Source organism: Tamandua tetradactyla, chromosome 12 (assembly GCF_023851605.1).
Source record: "Tamandua tetradactyla isolate mTamTet1 chromosome 12, mTamTet1.pri, whole genome shotgun sequence".
In the NCBI taxonomy this organism is placed as follows: domain Eukaryota; kingdom Metazoa; phylum Chordata; class Mammalia; order Pilosa; family Myrmecophagidae; genus Tamandua; species Tamandua tetradactyla.
In genome coordinates, this window is record NC_135338.1 from 80036216 (window position 1) to 80062133 (window position 25918).

Here is a 25918-nt window from a genome sequence, read left to right on the forward strand (position 1 = left end):
CTAATGAGCCCCTCTGGAGGGCAGGAGAACAAGGCAGGCTCTCCACAGCACTGCAGTCGGGACTGAGACAAATAAATTATGTTGCAGGCAATGAACATCTAACGCAGCCTTGCATCTGATGACTAGTCTTGTTTGAAGTATTTTTTGAAATTTCCCCAAATAACCCTGTTGTAAAATACAAACATGCTGAGCACTGCAGGATGTGGTGTGATACATCCGAAGGCCAAAGAATTTGCACAGTTGTTGGTGTTTATAGAGCCAGAGGTGACGGCGAGCCTTGGCTTTTCTCACGGACTACAGCTTTCCCTGCAAATCAAACATCAGCAGCTCAAGACCCAGAGAAGGACAGTCATTATCTTAACTTACCATTTGCAGCCAAATGTTGGTGGTTAAAACTTGGTTCTTCTCATCCTAAAAGAAAGAAAAAAGCAAAATATGATGCATATGGTTTACAAAAGAAGTTATTCATATAGGAATCTGAGTGTTGGAATGGTTGTTTGTGGAAATTAAAGTGCCCTAAGTACTTCCAAATATAGGCAAGGAGCATTTCCCCAGAGTTAAGCTTCTAAATTTTTTTTTTTCGGAAATGGATACACGGATTTATTGTAGAGCATTTACGAAAGACAGAAAATCATAAAGAGGAAAATTAAAATCCTGCAACCTCCTCATCCAGAGATGATGCCAGTTCATGTTTAGGTGCATTTCTATTTTCATATTTTATTTAAATGTATACTCTTAAAAATCCCAGAAAATTGGGTAGACATTGTAATTTTTTAAAGTCAGGTTTATGACCAGAGTTTATTCGATTTTGAATAAGTAAAAACATTTTATTCTTCCCTCCCTAAGCAAGGGGGCATGACTGTGCATTGGGCTGATGTTTCCAGTGCTGACGGTGCTGACGGCTCTGTGTGGGACCAGCTCTGATTCGTTCTTGCCGGTTCCTAGGTTCCTGTTTTTTTTTTTCTTTCTTCCTCTATCTACCCGGCAGCATGCTAGTCCCTTGACACACAACACCCTGCAAGGTGAGTCCTGCCCAGGTGAGACAGATGAAGTAACACTTCCAAGGACAGAGAATCACTGAGTCAAGAACCTGGGATACAAGCTTTGGTCTTTCTGATTTCAAGTCCATTTTCCCACTTTTCCAAAATAAGGGTGGGATCCAGCAGAACACTGAACCTATGCACTAAACAAGTAGCTCTGGATATTACATTAACCATGGCTTTGAACATGCACAGGACATCTAAAAAGGGATGCGAGTCAAAGCCAGTCTTCCAGCGTTTTATCATGGCTGATCAAGCCCAAAGAGCTGAGCAAAAGCCAACACTCAAAGAGATAAATGGGCATGATTTGTGCAATAGTTCGAGAACACTGTTATTAAATGCCAATATTAAGAACTCTGCAAATTAGCAATTGCCACCCTCTTCAACGGCCCCAGGAAGCTGTGTCCTGAAGCTGAGACCACCAGCAACTCCAGCTAGAACAAGTTTGCCTGATTCTAAAGGACATTCACACACACAAAAAGACTCTATGGAAGAAAGAACACAGCATCTGCTGGGGTATGGAGGGCAGGGGATGCAAATGCCAAATAAAGGCTGCCTCTCATTAAAATAAAAATGCTAAACATGTAAAAAGCTGACCCTCCCCCAGCCGCTCACACCCTGGGCACCTCTGGGGACTGCAGTGGAGGAGGGAATCCTACACAGAAGATGAGGCTGCTTGGGGAAAGATATGGGACAATGCACCAGGCTGGGGACCATGTCTCGAAGAAGCTGCCAATTCAGTGACAGGAAAAATACATCCCGTTTTCTAAAATGAAACCACCAGTATTTCTGCAGTAGAGGAAGTTCTAGAGCTCACATTTCTCTGTACTGAGAAAATGGCAGAGCCATAAATTGAAATAGCATGAGTGCTCTGTTTCCAGTTTCAATTGCTGATACCATCTGAAAGCACTGTTAAACTCTTTCAGGACAAATATCTGTTGCTTCAACTTATCAAGAAGTTGTTTCTTAATAGACTTAAAATCAGCTAGTCTTCCATTTAGGTGCCTTACCATCTTTTAGTTGCTTTTGTGTCTTCATCTTCTGACAGACAGGCTTCTGTGGTTTGGGATTTCAATTACTACCAATCTAATTAAAAGGCTTTCTTCTTTCCAACATTCTAACTAAAAACTCATTGCACTGAACATGAATTTCTCCGGCATGTGGCAGCATGGGACCAAAGCACAGCATTTCAAACTGTAATCAATGATGAGATGCAGCCAGCCACCATCCTAAAGGTGCAAAGATGCCATAGAGGACCCCCCATGTTCTAAGGAAGCACAGCTGATAAACCGCCCTCCTTCAGAAGAAAAGCATCAGTCAGGAAGGCTACCGTATCATCCTTAATCTGCCCTATGACAAGAGTCCCCACACTGCTTCCTACCATCAATGTGTGGCATGCCCCATACACCGCACACACACACACTCCCTGCCCACATACAGAGTCTGTCCTCCACTCTGTCTCCCGATGTGGCTTTCTGACCACCAATATCATACTATCACCTTCCTTTTTTCACATGTCGATGGTTCTCCAATGTGCAAAGAATCAAGTCAAAAGACCTTTAATGCAGCACCTAAGCCCTTCATATGGAATCTAGTCCAGCTAAGTTTCTATTCATTCATTCAATCAACAAACATTTATGGAGCACTTCCTATTCCAGGGACTAGGCAGGACCCAGCTTGTACAAACGGAACTGAACAGACCTTGCCTTTGAGCTCAGAGAAAATAAAACAGGGGGATGTAGTATGATATCAACCATCACAATACGTCTATAATAGTAATGCATTTATTATTAGAAATGGTGACAAGGGTTAGCAAAGGAATGGACAGGGGACCATCAGAGAGGAAAATGGGCAGACAGACTAAACCCAGAGTGTTGAGGGGTGCAGTCATTCGCTTGTACCCCATATGGCCTTATATGCCCAAAGTCATAAAGCCGCCTTATACTCACCCTATGCACCCAGCCCTCAATCCTGGTCCCTTGGCCCCTGCTTGCCTGGATATGCCTGCCACCTTGCTTGTCGAGGCTTCATCCAGGCCTTCCTTGTATAAAACTACATGGAAGGGGCAATGACTTCAGCCTCTTTCCCTTATCTGCAAAACAGTTCTTGGCCAACAGCCCCCTCTCTCAGGGGTCTCCTGGAAATTTTAATAGGGACTCCAGCTATAAAGGGTCTGCAGTAGTGGCTGCCTTCCTTCATGGCATCCACCAGCTGGCAGACAAACCCACATCCCTCCCTCTCCTTGTTCCACAAGTAGGCCAGCACTGGGTCTCTCTTCCTCTCCTCCCATTCCCCATCTGCTTCTGAAGAAAGTCCCATGGATCTACATCCCTCTCACATTCCTCCTATGGATCTACATCCCTCTCTTATCTATCCGCACTCCCAACCCACTAAACCTGAGTTCAGACTCTCCCTCATTCTTTTCCTCATAGGCTGCTGTGACATTCCACTAACTGCCCTTTGTACCTCCAGTCTTGCTCCTCCTCCACTCTCCTGACACAATGATTGTTGTGAATCTATGCCTTCTCATAGATTCAGAATAAAACATATGCCCCAGGAAGGGCTCATAAGTGCTGTACTGCCTTCGCTGCCTCACTGTGATCATGCACATCCACAAGGCCTTTCCAGGTGGCCCCTGCTCCCTGGGCTCAGATGCCTTTGATTATATGCCGATCCAAACCCTCTTCCACTTTGCTTTCCAGACTCATGGTCTTCAGAACCATCCCAGCCTTACCTCCTGCAGAGAGTCCAAGAGAGTCTTAACTTTCCTTTAGTTTGATCCCTCCTCTTTTCTTTTAGATAGCCTCCTCTCTGATTACAAGCCCCTGATCTTCCTCTCACTCTCACCCTAACACTATCTGGGAGGCTCCTTATTAGTTGCAGGCATATCTCAAATATATTCTGGGTTTGGTTCCAGACTACCACAATAAAGCAAATATTGCAATAAAGTGAATCACCCTAATTGTTTGGTTTCCCAGTGCATATAAAAGTGATGTTCACACTATACTATAGTCCATTACGTGTGCAATAGTACTATGCTTAAAAATGATGTACATGCATTAATGAAAAAAATGTTTTAGTGCTCAAAAATGCCAACCATCATCTGAGCCTACCAACAACCCTAATCTTTTTTGCTAGTGGAGGCCCTTGCCCCAGTGCTGTTGGCTGCTGACCGGTCAGGGTCCTGGTTGCTAAAGGCTGGGAGATTGTGGTAATTACTTAAAATAAGACAACAATTAAGTCTGCAGCATCGATTGACTCTTCTATTCGTGAAAGATTTCCCAGTAGCATGTAATGGTGCTTAATAGCATTTTACCCACAATAGCCATTCTTTCCAAATTGGAATCAATCCTCTCAAATCTTGTCCCTGCTTTATCAATTACGTTTATGTAATAGTATAAATTATTTGTTGCCATTTCAATGATGTTCGCAGCATCTTCACCAGGGGTAGATTACTTCTCAAGAAACCACTTTCCTTGCTCATCCATAAGAAGCAAGTCCTTCTCCATTTAAGTTTTATCATGAGATTGCAGCAATTCAGTCACATCTTCAGGTTCTATTTCTAAATCTAGCTCTCCTGCTATTTCTACCACATCTGCAGTTACTTTCTCCATAGAAATCTTGAACCCCTCAGTCATCCATGAGGGGCAGAATCAGTTTCTTCCAAAATCTTATCAATGTTAAGATTTTGACCTCCTCCCATGAACCATGAATCTTCTTAATAGTATCTGGAATGGTGAATCCTTTCCAGAAGGTTTTTAATTTATTTTGCCTGGATCCATCAAGGAATCATTACCTGTGGCAGTTATAGCCTTATGAAATGTATTTCTTAAATATTAAGACATGAAAATTGAAGTGACTCCTTAATCCATGGGCTGCAGAGGGGATTAAAACGACATTCATCTACATCAGATCTCTTGTGTGACCAGGTGCATTGTCAATAAACTGTAATATTTTGGAAGAAATCTTTTTTTCTGAGCAGCAGGTCTCAACAGTGGACTTAAAATATTCAGTAAACCATTTTTTAAACAGATGTGCTGTCATGCAGCCTTTATTATTCCATTTATAGAGCACAGAAGAGTAGATTTAGATTTAGTATAATTCTTAAGGGCCTTAGGATTTTCAGAATGGTAAATGAGCATTGGCTTCCACTTAAATCCACCAGCTGTATTAGCCCCTTAAAAAAGAGTCAGCCTGTCATTTGAAGCTTTGAAGCCAGGCAATGACTTCTCCCCTCTACTTATGAAAGCCCTAGATGGCATTTTCTTCCAATAGAAGGCTGTTTTGTCTACATTTCAAATCTGTCGTTAAGTGTAGACACCTCCATCAATTATCTTAGCTAGATCCTTGGGATAACTTGCTGATTTATCTTACACTTTTGTTATGGAGACATAACATAAACTTTCCTTAAACTTCACGAATCAAACTCTGGTCATTTCAAACTTTTCTTCTGCAGCTTCCTTACCTCTCTCAGCCTTCATGGAATTGAAGAGTTAGAACCTTGCTCTGGATGAAGCTATGGCAATAAGGAGGAAGATGTAAAGTTCAAGGCAAGGAAGAACTTTCCTGTCTAACCCTAGTCCAGCATGCTTCACTAACTCTGGTAACCAGTTCCAGAGTTGTTGAAACAGAGAATGGGGTCCATTGATCATGAGTTCTTGCCCAGAAAGGATGGTGAGGCTGGACACTTACATCCCTTTGCAATCTGCCCTACAGTCATGCCGTCTAAGACAGTGGCTTCAGTAAGCCAATACAGTAAACTGCTGGCCTGGTTGCCTCCCTCACACTGATGCCTACTCCCATCCCCCGCCCTCAGTTCCAGCCTCCTGGCCTTCTTGTCACCCAGGATGCCTACCATGTATCCATGCATGTCCAGCTTTTTGATGGAGCTTTTTGCTCAGCAGACTGGAGGCACTATTTCAACTCTGCATTCACCTTCATGGAGTCAGTGTTTGCAAACCATCATGCACACTGGGAGTAAATTAAGTGGAATGAGAACAGGTGGACCAAAAAGTGAATTTGGAAAGTCTACAGATAGAGAGCTGTGGTATACAGCTATTGCAGCACATTGGGGGGGGGGGGGGACTAACTCCTATGGTCCAGAATCTACTCAGGAAACATGATCCAGTTCCTCATCCCAGGGGGAATTTCCTTCTCACCCCAACTCTCCTCCACAGACTAATGACATCAACCTCTTGTGCAGCACTTGAACTTGTTCAAAAATGACGAACTTGCAGATGAAATGAATTCAGCAGTCATTTCACTCACAAGTTCAAAACTGGGATCATCAGCTGGGGGTGGGGTAGGGTGATGAAATCTAACCCTGACCCCAGTATCACTGAATAGACAACTGAGTGCAAGCTCCTAAAGAATAGCATTCCACCCTTCCCTTGGACCTGGCAAGAAATAAGCAGCACACACACTGAAAATGGGTATCTATGATTTGAAACCTTCAGGCCACTGGTTCTGACCCAAGAGGGCAGGAGAGCAGGACAGAGGGAAGAAGCAGTGTCCAGGTCTGCAAAAGACCCACCAAGCTCTAATCACAGCTCCTTAATCCCCAGGCATATTGGTTCTTTGGATTTCAAATTACTCTTTAGGGAAATGGGGTAATAGCAGCTGCCTTGACCCCTTTCTGGAGCTGGTGGAGTGTGAAGTGAAGTCATACTAGCCATGAAATGTTACTCATGGCCAGAGGCTGGTCACACACACACACATACACACAGAGCTTCCCACATGGCCTAAGCTGCTTTGCTCCTCTGGAACTAAAACACAGAAGACAGAACTCACATGCTTAATGGAAACACAGGGTCCAGTGCACCAAGACACCCCCAAAGTCAACTGGTCTACACCCCTCATTTTTGCAGTAAAGGAAAGCCCACAGAAGGTGGTCAGTTGATGTTGTTGTTGTTTAATCTGAACGCTTCAATTAAGAATACACTGATTTAAGTGACTACGTGTCTTAAAATCAATCTCTCTGAATCATTACTTATCTATGTTATAGTATAACTGTTCAGAAACTAAGTACTATCTTGTGTTCCTACAGCAATGGTTCTTTTGGAAGTTACAGTGCAATATTATGATTCAATATTATTTTAGAGAACTCCCATCACACATTTTGCTTTTGTGAAGCTGAAAAAAGTTAATAAGAAGAGCTCTAAATATGCCTAAATTCATGTTTCCAGAAAAAAAAATCCCTGGGCAATATAAATTCATATTTCTGTAGCACACCATACGTTGCAACAGAGATTACTTCTGTTGCTTAACTTAATCTTCACTCCAACCATATTATTAGCCTGTTGTTCTGCAATTCTCCCTGAGTCAGTCAGATACCAGGTCTGACAAAAGACTCATATCCAAATAAGAAAGAAACTACTACAGAATTATTGAGAAAGGGACAGACAATCTAATAGAAAAATGGCAAAAGGAGAACAAGCCCTTCACCACAGAGGGCATCAGAAAGTGATATATCTAATAATAAAATAGCTAACCCTTAACCAGAGTTTGCATTCTTCTAAGGTAAACACACACATACATATCCATACATATTTAAACTATTTAGGCCTTGTGACAACAACCCAGCGAAGTTAGTACTATTATTATTCTCCATTAATTACGGGGACTAGAGGCGAACTTTCAAATTTAGCTTTACAAATCACTGTTCTGTCTGAACATTTTGTGGTGAGCTTAAGGGGAGGGACATAGAGACATCAGTCGTGAAACAAAACAAAATGAGCTCCTGGTCCTCCTAGCCCCAGGTCACACAACTAAGCATAAAAACTGAGATCCGAGCCCTATGTGTTTAGTTCAATCCCTGTGTTGGGGACTGACTCATGCCCCCACCTCCACACACAGAAGGCATACTCAAGTGCTAATTCCCTGTCCTCTGGGTGTGAACCCATTTGTAAATAGAACTTTTGAAGATATTACTAGTTAAGGTGAGGCCAAACCAAATGAGGGAAGACCTTAATGCAATATGCCTTAAGTCCTTAAAGTAAAGGAAATTGGACACAGAAATGGAAGCCGAGAGTCAGAGGAATTCAGAGGGTCGCACAAAAGGACAGAGAGAGAGAGAGAGAGAGAGAGACAGACAGACAGAGACAGAGACAGAGACAGAGACTGCCAGGTGAGGGAGGACTGCTGGGCTATTACAGACTCCAGAAGAAAGCAAACCCTGCTAATACTCAGGTGTTTAAGTTTGCTAAAGCTGCCAGAATGCAACCAACCAGAGGTGGATCAGCTTTTAATAAGAGGATTTATTTAGTTACAAATTTATAGCAGCTGGCATTCTTCTCACTTTCTCTGTCATATAGGAAGGCACACACGGTGGATATCTGTTGGGTTTTCCTCCCGGCTTCTGGGTTCAAACTGCTTTCTCCAGGGTAATTCCTTTCTGCATCTCCAAACATCTGGGCTGAGCCGCAAGTGCTGAGATGAGGTTTGCTGAGCTGCTGAGCTCTCTTCTCACCTCTCTCTTTTCAGCCTCCAGCTAATGAATTTAAACCTCACTCACTGTGGAAGGCACTTCCCTTAGCTGACAGTAAATGTAATCAGTCATATACGTATTTCACATACGGATGATTTAAGTCCACAGCAACAGAACAACGGGGCATCATCATCTGGCCAAGATGACACCTGAACCTAACTATCACACCTGGTATTGGATTTCTGGCCTCCAAACCATAAACAAGACAATAAACTCCAGTTGTTCAAACCAACCCATTGTGTGGCATTTGTCTTAACAGTCCCAGCAAACTAAGACATCTGTATTTCAAATCACTACATGATCCTGACCCCAAAACTGTAACAAAGAAATACTTACATACTTGGAAGCATGAAGCCCCTTGATGAGGAAAACAGAAAATAGTTTACTTCGGTATTTGTATAGGACAGAAGTTCCTCAAAATACGGTCTGGGAATCCTTGGGATTTTCATGATTCTTTCAAGGGATCAGTGAGGTCAAAATTTTTTTTTCTCAAGAGTTTGAATCCATTTGCATTTTCACCCTCATTTCCTCCCAAGTATTCAGCAGAGTATTCCAGAGGCTATGTAACATGATATCAGCAGTAAGCTTAAATGTATTCATAGATAAAACTCAAATAAAATTTGGGGGATCATCAATAAGTTTTAAGAGAGTAAAGGGATCCAGGTACCAAAAGTTTGAGAGCTGCTAGAGTAAGGCTTGGCATTACTAAAACATTCACATCCTTGTATCTCAGGGCTTAGCTGTCTCAGGATACTGAGTCCTGCTCCATCTTCTCTGCTGTCATTTTGTTGTTCAGGATTTACATCTTGGGGATACAATGGGAAGTTAGATGTTGCAAGCAGAAAAGGACTCTGCTACTCACTTGCTGCATGAAGTTTTCTGGATTCCATTTCCTTATTTATAAAGATGGGGGTAATACCTATCTTCCTGGAATATTGCAAATAGGACAAGGAAAAGTGCCAGGAACCTAGTAAGTTTCTCTATCTTTCAAGTATCCAGAGAAAAAAGTTCCTCAGATGCAAAGTTACTGAAAAACCCTAAAGAATTGGTCCAAATTGGCAACATCTCTCTCTCTCTCTCTCTTTCTGACACCCTACTTTAGGGGTGTCACATAATTATTCTGATTTTACGTTCATGTGTAAAGGAAGAAAAATTCTTATTTATTCTTACTGAAATCAAGGTTTAAATTCATGTATCAAACCGTCAACATTTAACTTTATTAATTTTTTTTTTCCCTAGGCTGTATAAGCAAATACAATGAAATGGGTGGGGTTAAACAATGGGAATTTATTTGCTCATGGTTTGAGGCTGAGAAAATGCCCAGATCAAGTCACCATCAGGTGATGCTTTCTCCCCAAAGACTCTGGTGTTCTGAGGCTGGCTGTTGGTGACCCTTGGTTCCTTCTGCCACATGTCAAGGCACATGGTGGCACTTCCTGGTCTTCTCTTTGGGTTCTGTTTCAGCTTCTTGTTTCCTGTAGCTTTTTCTCTCTGTGTCTGAATTTCATTCCCTTATAAAGCACTACAATAAAAGATTAAGCCCCATCCTGACTGAAGTGGGTCATACTTTAACTGAAGTAACCCCATCAAAAAGTTCTACTTACAATGAGTTCAGACCCACAGGAATAGGTTAAATTTAATAATATGTTTTTCTGGGGTGCATACAGCTCCAAATCACCACAACGGGTTAATGGTTATTCTGTACTATATGAATGCAAAATGTGAATCTTTTAAAAAAAGAGTTTTGTCCAAAGTGACTTCATTCAAGCCTTAAATACTGATCTGTTAACATTAGCTATCCTGGCAGAGGGGTTCTCCAAGGAACTTTGATATTTCATACTAAGATTCTGGAACTCCTTAATCACAAATGAACTATTAACAGATATATACTTATTTCTAACTGTAATGTAAAATACTGATACATTAAGGAAACAGGTTATGCTACGACCCTTTAAAACGCAGCATGCTGAGAACCCCTAACACTGTAGACATGGCTACAAACATCCCTACTGAGGCAGAAATTACAGTCCTTGGAAAGACTTCTGCATCTAGAGCTCTCTAAACAGAGTTACTTTTCAACTTAATTCTATTTTTAACTACCAAAGTTAATCCTGATCGGTTCTAGAATATTGTTTTCTATTTGGACAGGGTGATTTTAGGGGGCACTGCAAAGAGAAAGGATTAAGGGATTTAAAGAATTCAGAACAAAGTATAGCACTTTTTTTTCTGACAAGACAGTGTGTAATTCCTTATTGACATAAATACAGTAAAGATAAATAAGTATAAATGCCAGTTGGACTCTAACCGAGAATTAACAAATATAATTATAGCTTACTGAACTTTACTTAGATGTTTATTAGCTTTCTGATATATTGTGATATAGCCAAAAGGCAAAAACTTGTAACTGTTATAACTCACTGAACTGCAGCCCAGATGTCTTAATGTTTCGCTTTGTAACTGTAACTGAATAGCCTCATGATAAACTAGTGACCCTGTACTTATCTAGTTTTATAATATAAACATCTTTCTATTCCATTAAAGCTCCCCTTAATGTATACTAATGAAGAAACCTGAGCCCACCCATCCCAATTACTACTTTACTGCACTAGATAGGGCCGGGTCTAACCAAAGCTGATATGCCCAGTAGCACAAAACTTGAACCTATAGTAAATTATGACTCACTGAAATACTAAAAATCACACCTATAATGAAATTAAGCCACAATTTTCCTTACATATGTCCTATGACCAAGCATGTAAGTTGTCCGTACATCCTCTATAATTAGACTATCTCTAACAACATCTTCTCAAGTCACTGGATTCATTATCATGAGCTTGCCTTGGCCAAGAGGCTGAAAAACACTCAGAAGCTCTCCAATTCAGGGAGACAGATCTGAACCTCCTATTCTTGTATCATGCTTTTTCTCTCTTTGAAACCTCAGTGAATCGGTTTGCTAACGCTGTGGGAATGTGATATACCATAAATGGACTGGCTTTTATAAAGGGGATTTATTAAGTTACAAGTCACAATTCTAAGGCCATGAATATGTCCAAATTAAGGCACCAACAAGACGATACCTTATCAGAGAAAAGGCAGCCAGCATCTGTCAGCTGGGAAGGCACATGTTTGTCATCTACTGGACTCCAGTGGCCTTCTCTCTAAGCATCTGTGAGTCCTTACTTAGCTTCTTTGGGACAAACTCTGGGTTTCATCTCTTAACTCAGTATCTCCAAATATCTGTGTCTAGACATCTGCTCTCTGTATCAGCTCTGAACTCTTTTTCTCTCTGTGAGCTTCTTTAAGGACTGCAGTAAAGTAATTAAGACCTACCTTGAATGGGCAGGGTAACATCTCCATGGAAAAATCTAATCAAAAGTTCTGACCCACAATTGGATGAGTCACACCTCCACAGAAGCAACCTAATTGAAAGATCCCACCACAAATCTGCACCAAGAAGATTGGGTTAAAAGAGCATGGCTTTTTTAGGGTACATAACAGTTTCAAACCAGTGCATTCCATCCTCTGGATCCCAAAAAGACATTTTTGATATTCTTCCATATACAAAATACATTCATTCCATCACAAAATTGCAAAGGCTTAAATCATTTCACTAACAATACAAATATATGAAATATGAAGTTAAAAACAGTACAAAATCTCATTAAAGTCAGTTACAAATGTCAGGGGAGACAGTAGAATGGAGGAGAGAGAAGGGAGAAGAAATAATAAATTTTCTTTTATACTTCATCTGTCATCATAACCAAACCATTTAGCAAGCATTTATTTCACTATTTACAACAAAGAACATGAAACAAGGTATATCTGACTAGACTAAAAGAAACAACTGCACACACAGAGCTACCCACCAAACCTGCAAGTGCTTTAGTTACAGAAATTCATGTAGCTTTTACATCAGGTTTTTTCAATGAACTCTATAAGGAATCAAGTCATAGTACATATTTTAGGGCCCCATTTGGCTTTGCCATGAAAGCCCTTGAAAGTCCCATGGACCATTTCATTCCAACAGAACATGCCCAAAGTATCTTCTTGCTCTCATTACATGGAATATGAATGGCTCTATTCTGAAACCTGAACTCACCCATTTACTGAGATGTTTGATTTTGCTCATAAAAGTAGAATGCGTCACATATATGATCAAATTGGAGTCCTCGAAACATATGACTGGGGTTAAAAGGATCCTGGCATGGCTCTGAGTGTAGAGCTGGTATACTGGTGGATTAAGAGGCTGATATGAAGGGAAGGGGATGTGATATGGGAATGGAAGGTAGGAACAAGATTTAAACGCAGTAACTTTCTCTTTATCATTTGAATTTTCTAATATTTCTGCAAATTATGTAGATTAATGGGTTTAATAAAATGAATAAATTCAGCCACAGATAAGAAGAGAAGGATATGAAAAATAATTTACCCCCATTATTGCACAAAAAATGAAAATTGTGGGTGGGCAGACATGAGAAAGATGAGAAAAACTAGAATGACAGCTACATGGACATGGTTTGGCTGGCTGAATGAATGAATGAATTAATTAATTAATAAATAAGGAAATAAAGCAAGCAAATGCAATGAAGGAAGGAAGGAAGACAGGCAGGCAGGTACCACTAAAGATAAAATACAGTCTGGAAAAAAAAACTAAAACAAGAAGGGTATGTTTCCCAGAGTTCTTTATGCTATAGAACTTAAATAAGACTTGGATCAATAAAATATAATCCCAAAGACAGGATTCTAAACTATCCAAGTGAAATAAAAGGGAAGATTGCAGAGCTAAATAAATAAACTGAGTATCAAAACAACACCATTACATGGCTAATAAATAAATTAGAAATGGAAAGGAACAAAACAGACACAGCTGAAAATTGAGTTACTGGCATGAAGGCAAGACATGAGATAATCAGAGTTTGTGCTGAGGAAAAGCACAAAGAGATTAAGTCAATTAGAGAAGAGGTTGGAGATCGAGGAGAAACACAGATGATATAAACAGGGATAAGATGGGGAACATACACATGGAAAATAGTAAGTATTCTGGCATAGCACTCAGGTGACCTACTTCTGGTTCTGGGAAAACAACAGACTCCATTACCTGCACACCACCCCATGACAAAATGCCTAGAAATGCCAGAAGAAATCAAACATCCTTTTAAATATAAACATAAGCTCACAAGAAAAGTAAGGGAAATTCTCAAAAACAAAAAATTCCAAATGAAACTGAAGAAAACACTGTAAGAAAAGCATGAGTGCACTCTATGGCAGAGCCAGGAGGACAGAGAGGGTGGTTGCCAGTCAAATTAAGGAGCTTGAACGATCCTTAAATGAGAATGAATACCAGGCTTTGATTCCACAGGTGTAGGAATGTTGAACCAAACCCTCCACTCCATGCATGCACATACACACACACACGCGCATATGCACGTGCACGCATACACTTACACAAGGCCAGGATCTTGAAGATTCCCTACAAGAGGATAACAAAAAAGAAGTTTGTCTGCCTCAATCTGGGCTAACAAGGAGAAATATATATATATATACTGATAATTTCTAGAAAAAAAATCTTCATTTTGATGGTGGTTTCAAGCTTAAACTACCCACAATATCTGAGAACCCTACAAACAGTGAAGGTAGAATAAAAACTGTTGCACGTCAGTGGAACTTCTGAGACACCACATTGAAGCAAAAAGAACACGAAGTAAGCAAACATTCTTGCCTGCCATGCCAGAGACCTGGGTTCAATTTCTGGTGCCTGCCCATGGGAAAAAAAAAAATAGAAGAAAAAGTAAGCAAACAAGGAAGCAAAACTCTTTGACCAGAAACTGCAATGAAGATTATTTTCTCCTGATGCAAAATATAAAATAAATAAGCGGAAAATCTTCCACCAGTGAGAGAGAGAAAACTTCAGCAGCATGATTAAACCCAAAAAAATTCAGATGGGAGACATATCAGAAGTATAACACTGAGTAAGTAAGTTTAAAATGGTTGAAATACTAAAGATGCAAAGAACACAACAAAAGAACAAGACACTCTGGAAAATAAAAACAGGAAGATTTGAAAAAAGAAAAAGGTCTTTGCAAAATGAAAAGATAGTCACTGAAGCATAAAGATCAATTGCTGGGCTAAACAACAGTTTAAAAATGACTGAAAAGATAATTAGTAATTTGAAGATATGCCTGAGTAAATGACCTATAATGTAGTTCAGAATGATAAAAAAAAGATGGAAATATGAATAAGAGGTTAAAAGAAATGAATATTACAATGAAAGATCCACTGGGCATATTTAAAAGTTTCATTAGGAGAAAACTTACCGAAATAATGGCTGAGAAATGTTCAGAATTGATGAACAACTCTAATCATCAGATCAAGGAGCTGTAAGTCCCTCCAAAAGATAAATAGGTATGAACAAAAACTAATCATGGCTCAATCAGTTTTCAGCTCCAGCATATAAAGAGATTCGAAGTCCTGTACTTACAACCAGAAAAAAATGCTGAACAAGTGGAAAATCTTTTGTTGGACCCATGAGAGTGAGTTGCAGGCTAAACCACCACAGAAATCTAGAGAAAAAGATGGATCTAAGGAATTACAGTCCAGATTCGCTTACCTGGGGCAGAAGCCCCTGTAGCCATTAACTGATAGGAACAATTGAATGATAATTTTCATGAACTGCTAGTTATCAAGCATGAATTAGGGTAAGAGTAAAAAATCCAAAGGCCCACCTTCTTTGGAGTGTTCTTACACTTTCCTGTGTTTTGTCTTTTGTCTCCAGGAATTTCAATAAGTTCTCATGGCGCACATGCCAGAAGTATCCTTTTATGGTTTTGGCAGGGGAAGGGAAAGTGTCATCTTTGAGAAATAGCCCAAAGTCTTCTCCAAAATCAAGACTTTGCAGGGGTTTTATCACAGCTGGAGAAGGGCAATCCTTCCACTCCAACTCCCACAGCCATCCTATCTTACCCAAAGAGAGGAAAATAGCTATACCATTAGAGGAACGATTGGGAACATTATAGTCCAGAAATAGAGGCCCATTGAAAATCTGAGATTTAATCATAAGATTAGAGAATGCTGTCCCACATCCACACCTTACCACCATAGGAACAGGGCTCCAGGTCAATAATACTGTATTATATCAGAAAGAGCTGTGAGGTACAGACTGTCTCTGGGACATGGTTGCATGGAATTCCAAAGTCTAGTGGGTAGCAAAACCAAGGGCACCTAAAGCTACAACAAACATCAAAGCCCAGATGATAACCAGATTAACATAAATCGTCACACAGAGTTCCTATTACACGGTACACCATTTCTGGTTCACAATAGAAAGATTATAAAGCATGATAAAAAGCAAGAACAGAAACACAGCCTTAAGAGATAAAGCAAACATCAGAAAAACACTCAGACAAGAGACAGATGTTGGAAATATCATAGAATTTTAAATATCTGCAATAAATATGTTGAGCTCTAATGGAAATACTAGACAGCATGGAAGAATAGATGGTGCTTTAGTTTGTCAAATGATGCCAGAATGCAATATACCAGAAATGGGACGGCCTTTAAGAAGGGAATCTACTATTACAAGTTTACAGTTCTAAGGCCATAAAAATGTCCAAACTAAGGCATCCAGAAAAAGATACCTTGACTCAAGAAAGACTGGTGTCTCACGGTGGTCAAAACAGCATGGTACTGGTACAAAGATAGAAGCATTAATCAATGGAACCAAATCGAGAGTGCAGAAATAGACAACAAAATCTATGGTCAACTAATATTTGACAAGGCCCCAAATCCACTAAACTGGGAAAGAACAGTCTTTTCAATAAATGGGCATGGGAGAAGTGGAATCAATAACCAAAGAATGAAAGGGTACCCTTATCTTACATCCTCTACAAAAACTAACTCAAAGTGGATCAAAGATCTAAATATAAGAACCAGTACTATAAAGCTCTTACAACAAAATATAAGGAAACATTTTCAAGACGTAATAATAGGAGTAGCTTCCTAAAGTTTACACCCAAATCACAAACAATGAAAGAAAAAATTGATAAATGGGAACTCCTCAAAATCGAAAGCTTTTATGCCTCAAAAAGACTGACAAAAAGATGAAGCCAACTCAAAGGGAGAAAATATTTAGAAATCATTTATTGGATAAAGGTTTGTTATCCTGTATACATAAAGAAATCATACAACTCAATAACAACAACAAAAAAAAACCAATTATAAAATGAGCTAAAGACATGAATGGGCCTTTTTTCAAAGAGCAAATACAGATGGCTAAAAAGCACATGAAGAGATGTTCGTTTTCATTGGCTATAACGGAAATGCAGATCAAGGCTACAATAAGATACAAATGAGATACAAAACTCACATTGGAAAGAATGTGGAGAAATTGGGACACTATGTGCTGCTAGTGGGAATGGATAATGGTACAGCCATGATGGAAGACAGTGTGGTGGTTCCCTAGAAAACTAAATATCAAGTTCACTTATGACCCAGCAATAGCCTTACTCGGTACATAGCCACAGGAAATGAAAGCAGTGACACAAATAGACATTTGCACACCAATGTTCTTAGCAGCATTATTCATAATTGCCCATATATGGAAAAAACTCATGCCCTCATCAGAAGAGTGAATAAAAAAATGTAGTATGAACAATATGATGGGATATTAAGCAGAAGTAAGATGAAATGACATCTTGAAGCATATGACAAGATGGATTAACCTTGAGGACATAATGCTAAATGGAAGAACCCAGACACAAAAGGATAGCTACTGTATGATTTTGCTTTTATGACCTTGATAAAGGTAAACTTAGAGACTTACAGTACAAAGTATAGGGGATCTAGAGATAGCGGAAGCTAAAGATGGGCAAGCGATTAGCTAATGAGGTTGAACTTAAATGAAAGGGAATGGATAGAAGTGAAAGCAGTTCATTAGTAGGTCTATAAGTAACATTGCCATATTGCCATATTGCCATATTGAAGGTGAACATGATTGAAAGGGGCCATATAGAACCACTGCTTTAACACTACAAATATAAGTTCTTGCAGGAACTACTTCAAAGGTATGAATCTTGTACAAAGAGATTACAACATCAGGGTTTAGAGGGAAACTACAATTGCATATTGTTGTATTATTGGGCTATGTTTAACAGGAAGACATCAACAGTACCATAGCAATGCCAGCGGTAAATACTTGCGGGGGGGGGAGGACAAGAGTAAAGGGGAGGAAAGGGGAGGTTAGGATTTTCTATTTGGTAAGAGTGTGTTTATCAGTTATTTTTCTCTTGGGAGCAATGAAAATTGTCTAAAATTTAAAGTGTTTATAATTATACCACTAAGTGAGGATAATGTGATACATAGACTGTTGACTTTGGACATTATACATGATGCCCAATGGATGGAGGTAGCTGAAGGATACACTGACTGCGAGATAGAAAGGCAAACTGTGGTGTACATATAGGATCGAATATTGTGCTGTTACAGAAAGGAAGTAAGTCATGAGGCATGCAACCTTGAGAATGAACCTGTGAGCCATTATGTGATACAAAATAAGCCAGAAACAAAAGAGCAAATATTGTCTGTTCTCATTTAGAAAATGCTTATAAGAAAACGGGGGCCTAGACTGTTAGGTCTTATAGCAGTCACATTTAGTCTGGAGGCATAATTGTTATTTCTAGATTTTGAGAGACTGTGCTATATATGTATAAACTGGTATTTCCCTGGAATTATACTATTGTACTATTAACAATGTACACCTAAAACTCAGAGTAGGTGTTCTGCAGGTCTGAAAGTCAGCAATGCCACATACAACAACTGTTAAAGAAATTGACAAAGAGCTCAGGCTTCAATTAGAGATAAGAACTAAATGTACTGGGTCTGGACCAAGGTAAATCAGGAAGTAAGGAAGACACTGTATTTTAGAACATCACTACTATATGAGACCAAAGGAAGATAAATTTATTTTGTCCAAAACCTAAATTTTCCACAGTACGTAATCTAAGTCAACCTATCTGGATAGAGCATTTAAACAACCCAAACACAGGGAGCCCAGAATAAAAATGAAGGTTTATAACTCTGCATAGCTTAATGTAATTCCTGGTTACATCCCAGAGTATGTGGAACAGATAATTCAAAAGAATTGTCAAAGTCCCTTGAGGAATGGGAGAAAAAAATACGGAACTATTAAACCTTACTTCTGGGGAAACCCTGATACTATTTCAAACATTAGCGATCCCAAAGTCAATAGATCAAATCCTTGATCATGAGGCTTGCTCTTATGAAGCTTATTTGTATAGTGCAGAAGTTAAGCCTACCTATAGTTATGCCAAAAGTTACTTCCAGAGGACCTCCTTTGTTACTCAGATATTGCCTCTATCTCTCTAAGCCCAACTCTGCAAGGAAAATCATTACCCTCCCCCCTACGTAGGACATAACCTCCAGGCATAAAAGTCCCTCTGGCAACATGGGATATAACACCCAGGGATGAGCCTAGCCCTAGCACCATGGGATCAACAATGTCTCCCTGACCAAAAGGGGGAAAAGAACTGTAACAAATAAAGTATCAGTGGCTGAGAGAGTTCAAATGCAGTCTAGAGGCTACTCTTATGCAAGCTTCAGCTAGATATTGCTATTTATCATGGTTTGCCAAACCCCAACCAAAACCATGCCTGCCAACACTAAAGAACATCTAGGGCACAACTGGAGATTCTACAAAGGTTCCATGAACTATGATTACTTTCCAGAAACCCACAACCTCCAGATGGGTTCATAGGCCAGATAAGTCCTGAAACCTAGAGAGGCCAGCTTCTCCAAGAATATCAACTAGTTCCATTCCACTACACCATATTATCAACAGCCCTTCCCAACATGAAAAACTTAGATGGGCATAGCCCAAATACCCCTAAAGATTTGGAGGAATATAAAAGGAGAAGGTTGGGTCATAACAGAGAAGATAAGACATAACAAATGAGAATAACTGTTGAATCATTATACTGACATTTCTTTTAGTTTCCAGTGTCTTGGAGTAGCTAGAAGGAAAACCTAAAACTGTGGAACTGTAACCCATACAAAATTCTGACATCCCTTCTATAACTAACTGTTACAGTGTGCTTTGAAAGTTATTGGTTTTTTGTATATATGTTATTTTTCACAATAAAAAAAGGAAGACTGATATTTGTCATATGGGAAAGCAAATGGTTGGTACCTGCTGGACCCTGTTTCTTCTGTTGTTTCCAGCTTCTGATGCTTGTGGTTTCCTATTTAAGTGTCTGTGGAACTTCACTTAGCTCCTCTGGTAAGTAACTCTGGGTTCTGGTTTAGTTGGCATCTCATAGGAAGGCACTTGGTGACATCTGCTGGGCTCTGCATCTCCAAACCTCTGTGAATAGGCATCTGCTTTCTCTGTCAGTGCTCTAAGCATCTACAAACATCTGCATCTCTGTCAGTTCTGAAGGAACTGTGTTTTCTCTAAAATGTATCCCCTTTTAATGGACTTCAGTAAACTAATCAAGACCCACCTTGAACAGGCAGAGCCCATCTCCATCTAATCAAAAGGCAACACCCACAATTTGGTGTGCCACATCTCCATGGAAGTAATCTAATCAAAAGGTCACAGCCACAATTGAGTGAGTCCCCAAGGAAACAATCTAATCAAAGATTTCCACACTACAATACTGAATCAGGATTAAAGACATGGCTTTTGGGGGATATATAATACTTTCAAATCAGCTCAGATGAGTAATGTCAGTAGGGAGATGCAACCTCTAAGAAGCAAAGGAAAATGGTATGAATAAAAAATTCTGCAATGGAAATAAAGTATGCCTTTGTGGGCTCAACAGTAGACTGGACTTGGCCAAGGAAAGAATCAGTGAGCTTGAAAATACATCAATTGAAATATTTCTACTGAAATGCAAAGGGAAAAAAGGAAAGGAGGGAGAGAGGGAGGAAGGAATCATCCAAGAGCTATGGGACAATTTCAAAAGAAACAATATACATGTCATTGGATTATCAGAAGAAGAAAGAACAGGACAGAAGGAATATTTGAAGTAATAATGCCTGAGAACTTTCAAAATTTAATATCAGACACAAATCACAGATTCAGGAAGGTGAGAGAACACTAAACAGGATAAATATCTAGACAACTAGATACAGACTTTACACCCATCAGAAAAATTAAGTCAAAATGAATCAAAGGTTTAAACGGAAAATGGAAAACAACAAAATGAGAAGAAAACATAGGATTAAACCTATGTGACCCTGAGTTTGGTTATGAGTTTTTGAATACAACACTGAAAGCATAATACATGCAAGAAAAAATATGCTTAATTGGCCTTTATTAAAATTTTAGAAATACTTCTCTGCAAAAGACACTGCTATAAGAATCAAAAGACAAATTCAAAAAAAACTGTGAGAAAATTTTGCAAAACACATATCTGATGAAAGACTTACATCCAAAATGTAGGAAGCACTCTTAAAATTCAGCCGTAACAAAACAAACAACCCATTTTAAAAGTGGGCAGAAGGGTGGGCCACAGTGGCTCAGCAGGCAGAGTTTTTACCTGCCATGTGGGAGACCCAGGTTCGATTCTTGGCAAAAAAAAGAAAAAAAGTGGGCAGAACATATGAACAGACAACTCATCAAAAATATGCAGAAGGAAAATAAGCATATAAAAAGATATTCAACATAATTTGTCATAATGGAATTGCAAATTAAAGCAACAATAAGATACCACTGCACATCCATTTGCATGGCCATACCTAAAACAATGACAATACTAAATGTTCCCAAGGATATGGAGCTACAGGAACTCTCATTAGCTGTGGGTGAGATTGTAAATTATTAAAGCCACTTTAGAAGATAGTGTGGCAGTTTCTTACAAACTAAATGTTGTCCTGCCATACAATCCAGCAGTTAAATTTTCCAGGTAATTATCCAATGATTTGAAAATTTATGTTCACACAAAAACCAACACATGAATTTTATGGCTCCAACAGTCATAATAACCCAAAACTGAAAGCAACCAAGATGATCTAAAATAGGTGAATGAATAAACAATCTGTTGTACATTTATACAATGAAAGATTATTCAAGGATAAAACGAAATGATTTATCAAGCCATGAATGATATGGATGAATTGTATGCACATATTGCTAAGTGAAAAAGCCAGTCTGAAAGGTCTATCTACTGTATAATTCCAAATAAAAGATATTCTGGAAAAGATAAGAATGTAAAGACCATAAACGAACAAGGGTTGCCTATGGGGTCTGGGTAAGAGGGTAGAGTTAGATCGATGATACACAGGGGATTTTTTAGGCATTAAGTATTCCTCAAAACCCATGTAGCTTCACAACGATAAGAGTAAACCATAAAGCATGCAAAATAAAACAAACGTTGGTGCATCTCAGGATGGAATGCAGAATGTGATGGGAGGCTCTAAATGTACTACAAGTGCATGAAACAATTTCACTGTTGGGGTTTAGGGAAGAAGAAACAGATTTAAGTGACTGAAAATGAGTGGAATCTGTAAAACTAAAACAAAAGAATTATATATATAAACTCTGTGGCCTAGATGATGAAGCTATTCCCCATGGAGGTACAGGTTAACAACTCTGAAACCAATATACATGTATACTTGAATTGAACAGCACTTACTGGAATTAAGTAAACGAGAGGCAGATGATAGGAGGCAGGTTTGTTATTATTAGAATGGGGCTTTACAGATAAATAAGGGGAAGCAGTTAAAGGTCTATAGGGTAATGGATTAGAATTGGAGGTATCAAGATGAACCCATGTTTTAGTTTTATATATATGAATACACACAGGTTAGTATACACATATATATCCCCTTGCTCTGTCAGTTGAAAGGACCTAGAAGTAACAAAATCCCACTATCAATGAGCATCCCTATGGCCTAGATCTTGTTTTCTTAAAAAAAAAAAAGCAAAAATAAAGGAACTTGTATGCTTGGAGAAACTGGGGATTCCAGGACTGGGGCAGGAAACATACAGTAAGACTCCAGATGATCTTGTAGTGCCAGAAAGTAGGAAAGTTCTTTTTAAAAATTAAATTAAAGGGCAGGCAGTGGGCGCAGTGGCAGAGTTCTCACCTGCCACGTTGGAGCCCAGGGTTCCATTCCCAGTGCCTGCCCATGCAAAAAAAAAATTAAATTATTGCAATAATGATAATAGTATGTCAAAGGGATACTGAAGCCAAATCAAAGATCACCCAATGGTCAAAGCTGTAACAATTTGAGAAACAAAATAAAGTAGTAATTGATTATTGAGAAACAAAATAAAATAGTAATTGATTAAAACCCAAAAAATAAAATAAATATCCATGAGTCAACCCTGACATAAATAAGTGAATTAAAAAGCAAAAATATGGGGAGAATAAACAAATTTCCCATGCAGAAGAATTCCAAATAATGTATGTAGATACTCTGCCCTTGAGGAGATGGAGCATAACTTCTCAATCTTTAAGTACAGGCTGCGCAGAGGGAATTTTTTCCAAAGAGTACAGTCTGGGGGGATGAGAGAAAAAGAGAAGCTTTACGGTAGAGAAATCTGACACACACTATCTTAGGTGAGGTGAGACACGTCAACACCAACAGTGATGTTGAATCAAAAGTATCATCTTTGATATGATATGATAAAAATGGTACTTTGCTGTTGTGATCTTCCTCCCTAAAACATATTGTCCCAGTTTAAACATGAGAAAAACATCATGCAAATGCCAACTGAAGAACATTCTACAAAGCACCTGCCCAGCATTCCTCAAAACTGTCAAGAGCCTCAAAAACAAGGAAAGTCAGAGAAACTGTTACAACCCAGAGAAGCTACAGGGACCTGAGAACTACATACGATGTGGTATCCTGAAACAGAAAAGGATTTTAGGCAAAACTAAGCAAACAGGAATTAAGTATGGACCATAGGTAATAACGATGCAGCAATATGAATTTATAATAATGGGCACCATGTACCATGCTAACGGGAGATATTAATAATAGAAAAAACCGGGAGGGTGGTAAGGCAGTATATGGGAACTCTCTATTGTACCCTCCCAAGTTTTCTGTAAGCCTCAAATTGCTCTGGAATAAGACGTTTATTAAAAACAAAAACCCAATCACATGATAGCGAAACCATAGAATATGAAAAAAGGAGATCCTAAAAACCCAGTGTGAAAGGCAGTTTTCTTACAAGGGAATGACATGGCCTGAGAGCAAAGCACAGCAATAGGAGACAGAAATCAACAAAATAACATCTTCAAATCCAAGGAGAATAAACCTGAAGTGAAACTTTGAAGTCTATGTTTACCTAAACTGTCATCCAAGAGTAAGGTTAAAATAAAGACACTTTCCAAATAAATATTTAATTACCAACACTCCTTGTTGAAGTAATTATTATCAGGATACTTCTGAAAGAATAAATTGAATTTGAAAGAAAAGAGTGGGACACCAAAAACTGATTCAGAGTGGCTGAAATCCCACATATCTAGTCAAAAAGGACAGGCAGAACAAAATGGAAACATTTCCCTCTTCCAAATACTGCTTCAAAGATCTAGTAAGGGAAGGGCCAGACTGTGGGACTCTGGGACTCCTGTAGGGAAGATAAGTCGATATCAATTGGCCTTGTCAGAAGTCAGAGCACCATCGACAGCTGCAAGAGTGAGTTTTTATGGTTAAGACAGGATGGCACGGAGTTTTCTGATGCATTCTGGTGGACAAGCATAAGGGGGTCAGCAGTGCTGAACTCAGGCAAAGAAGCCCACATGGTTTCCCACAGCAGCTGACCCAGTGTCTTCCTCTTCAAGCTAATGCTGGGATGGAAATGCCCACCACTGGTGATTTATTAAGGACACACTCTTTACACTAAAATAAAAATACTGGAGGGAGTGGTAGGAGCACTGACCTTTACATGGCAATACTTCAGTTCTCCAGGGAGCTCCATTCATCCAACCCTGACCTAAAGAGGTTCTGCCCGTGCCCAAATGGTTGTACTGAGTTTATGTACTCCTGCATGTTGCTACCCCAGCAGCTACCAGTACTAAATTCCAGACGTAAGGACACAGTGTAGGTGGTGGCAGGGGAGTCTGCATTTAAAGTACTACCCCCATGAAACCAGGCTCGGTCGCCTTGGAAATCTGTGGGCTAGAAGAGGGCCACCCAAATCATTTGCATCAAGGAAGAAATGAAGCAGAAGAACTGTAATCCCTTCCCACATAGTCCCTATTCACATTGCTATCCTGAGGATTCTAAAAAGCCCCATAGAACATGATTAAATTTGCAGTTCTCGAATGTATTTACAGAATCCTATTTTTTTTTTTTGTAAAATCTATAAACTGTGAGTTCCTTACAGGTCTTAGGCTCCTCTTTTACAAGCCCTTCTTTTATGGACTTGTAAAAAACTAATAAATTACTGGCATTTAAATAAAACTTTGCAATCCTAACTAATCACTGCAGAGTTCTAACACCAAGAAAAATTCTATACCTCTCCTTTCCCCAACGCAAAATTCCACCTCCCACTAATCCAGATTATATTATGATATCCTCTTTTACATACAACAATAAAGCAGCCAAGCAAACCAAATTCGGACTATTCACAGCCCTCTTTTCTTCTTCTGAAAAGTAAAATGAAGTGATACATGTCATAAAGCACACTACATCAATTACTAAGAAAAATGTTCCATCATTAGATCAGGAAAGGAAGTAATCTCCATTTGCAAATGACTCAATCACCTGAATTATGAAAAAGTTCCAAAGTAATTCTTTCCCTCATAGATAAGCTTTTGCTATGCCTGGGCTAGTTATTATGTCTGGGATTTTTTTTTTTTAATATGGAAAGCTTGAACTGCCTAGGAAGAAATGTGCTCAGCGTAGGGAATGACATATACAATAGCTGTCACTGAATTCTTCCAACACAACGCCCCACCTTCCCAGGCTATCTGTGACCATCCCTTCAACAGAACTAGGCACCATCACCTGGTTAAGTTGACATTTGAACCTAAGTACCACATGCACGTACACCATAGTTCATTTATTTATTCATCTGCTGCCAGATCTTTGGGTTGCTTCCACTTTTGGGCCACTATGAATAATGCTGCTATGAATATCGCTGTGCAGATATCTGACTGAGACCCTGTTGCCAACTCTTTTGACTATATACTTAGAAGCAGGGTTGCTGGGTCATATGGTAGTTGTAAATATCTGTGCTGGTTTGAAAGGATGTATGTCCCCTAGAAAAACCATATTTTAATCTAAATCCCATTTTGTAACGGCAGAATAATCCCTATTCAATACTGTATGTTTGAATCTGTAATTAGATAATCTCCCTGGAGATGTGATTGAATCAAGAGTGGTTGTTAAGCTGGTTTAGGTAGAGGAATGTCTCCACCTATTT

At 39.2% G+C, this 25918-nt stretch overlaps 1 protein-coding gene across 1 annotated transcript in view; it reads right to left on the reverse strand.

Moving 5' to 3' along the window:
- LOC143652400 (neuronal acetylcholine receptor subunit alpha-7) overlaps window positions 1-25918 on the reverse strand; it is a 103433-nt gene that overhangs the window by 53233 nt on the left and 24282 nt on the right. The window contains exon 3 of the mRNA XM_077123998.1: window positions 367-411. Coding sequence (XP_076980113.1) covers window positions 367-411 — 45 coding nt within the window. The remainder of the gene's footprint in view (window positions 1-366; window positions 412-25918) is intronic.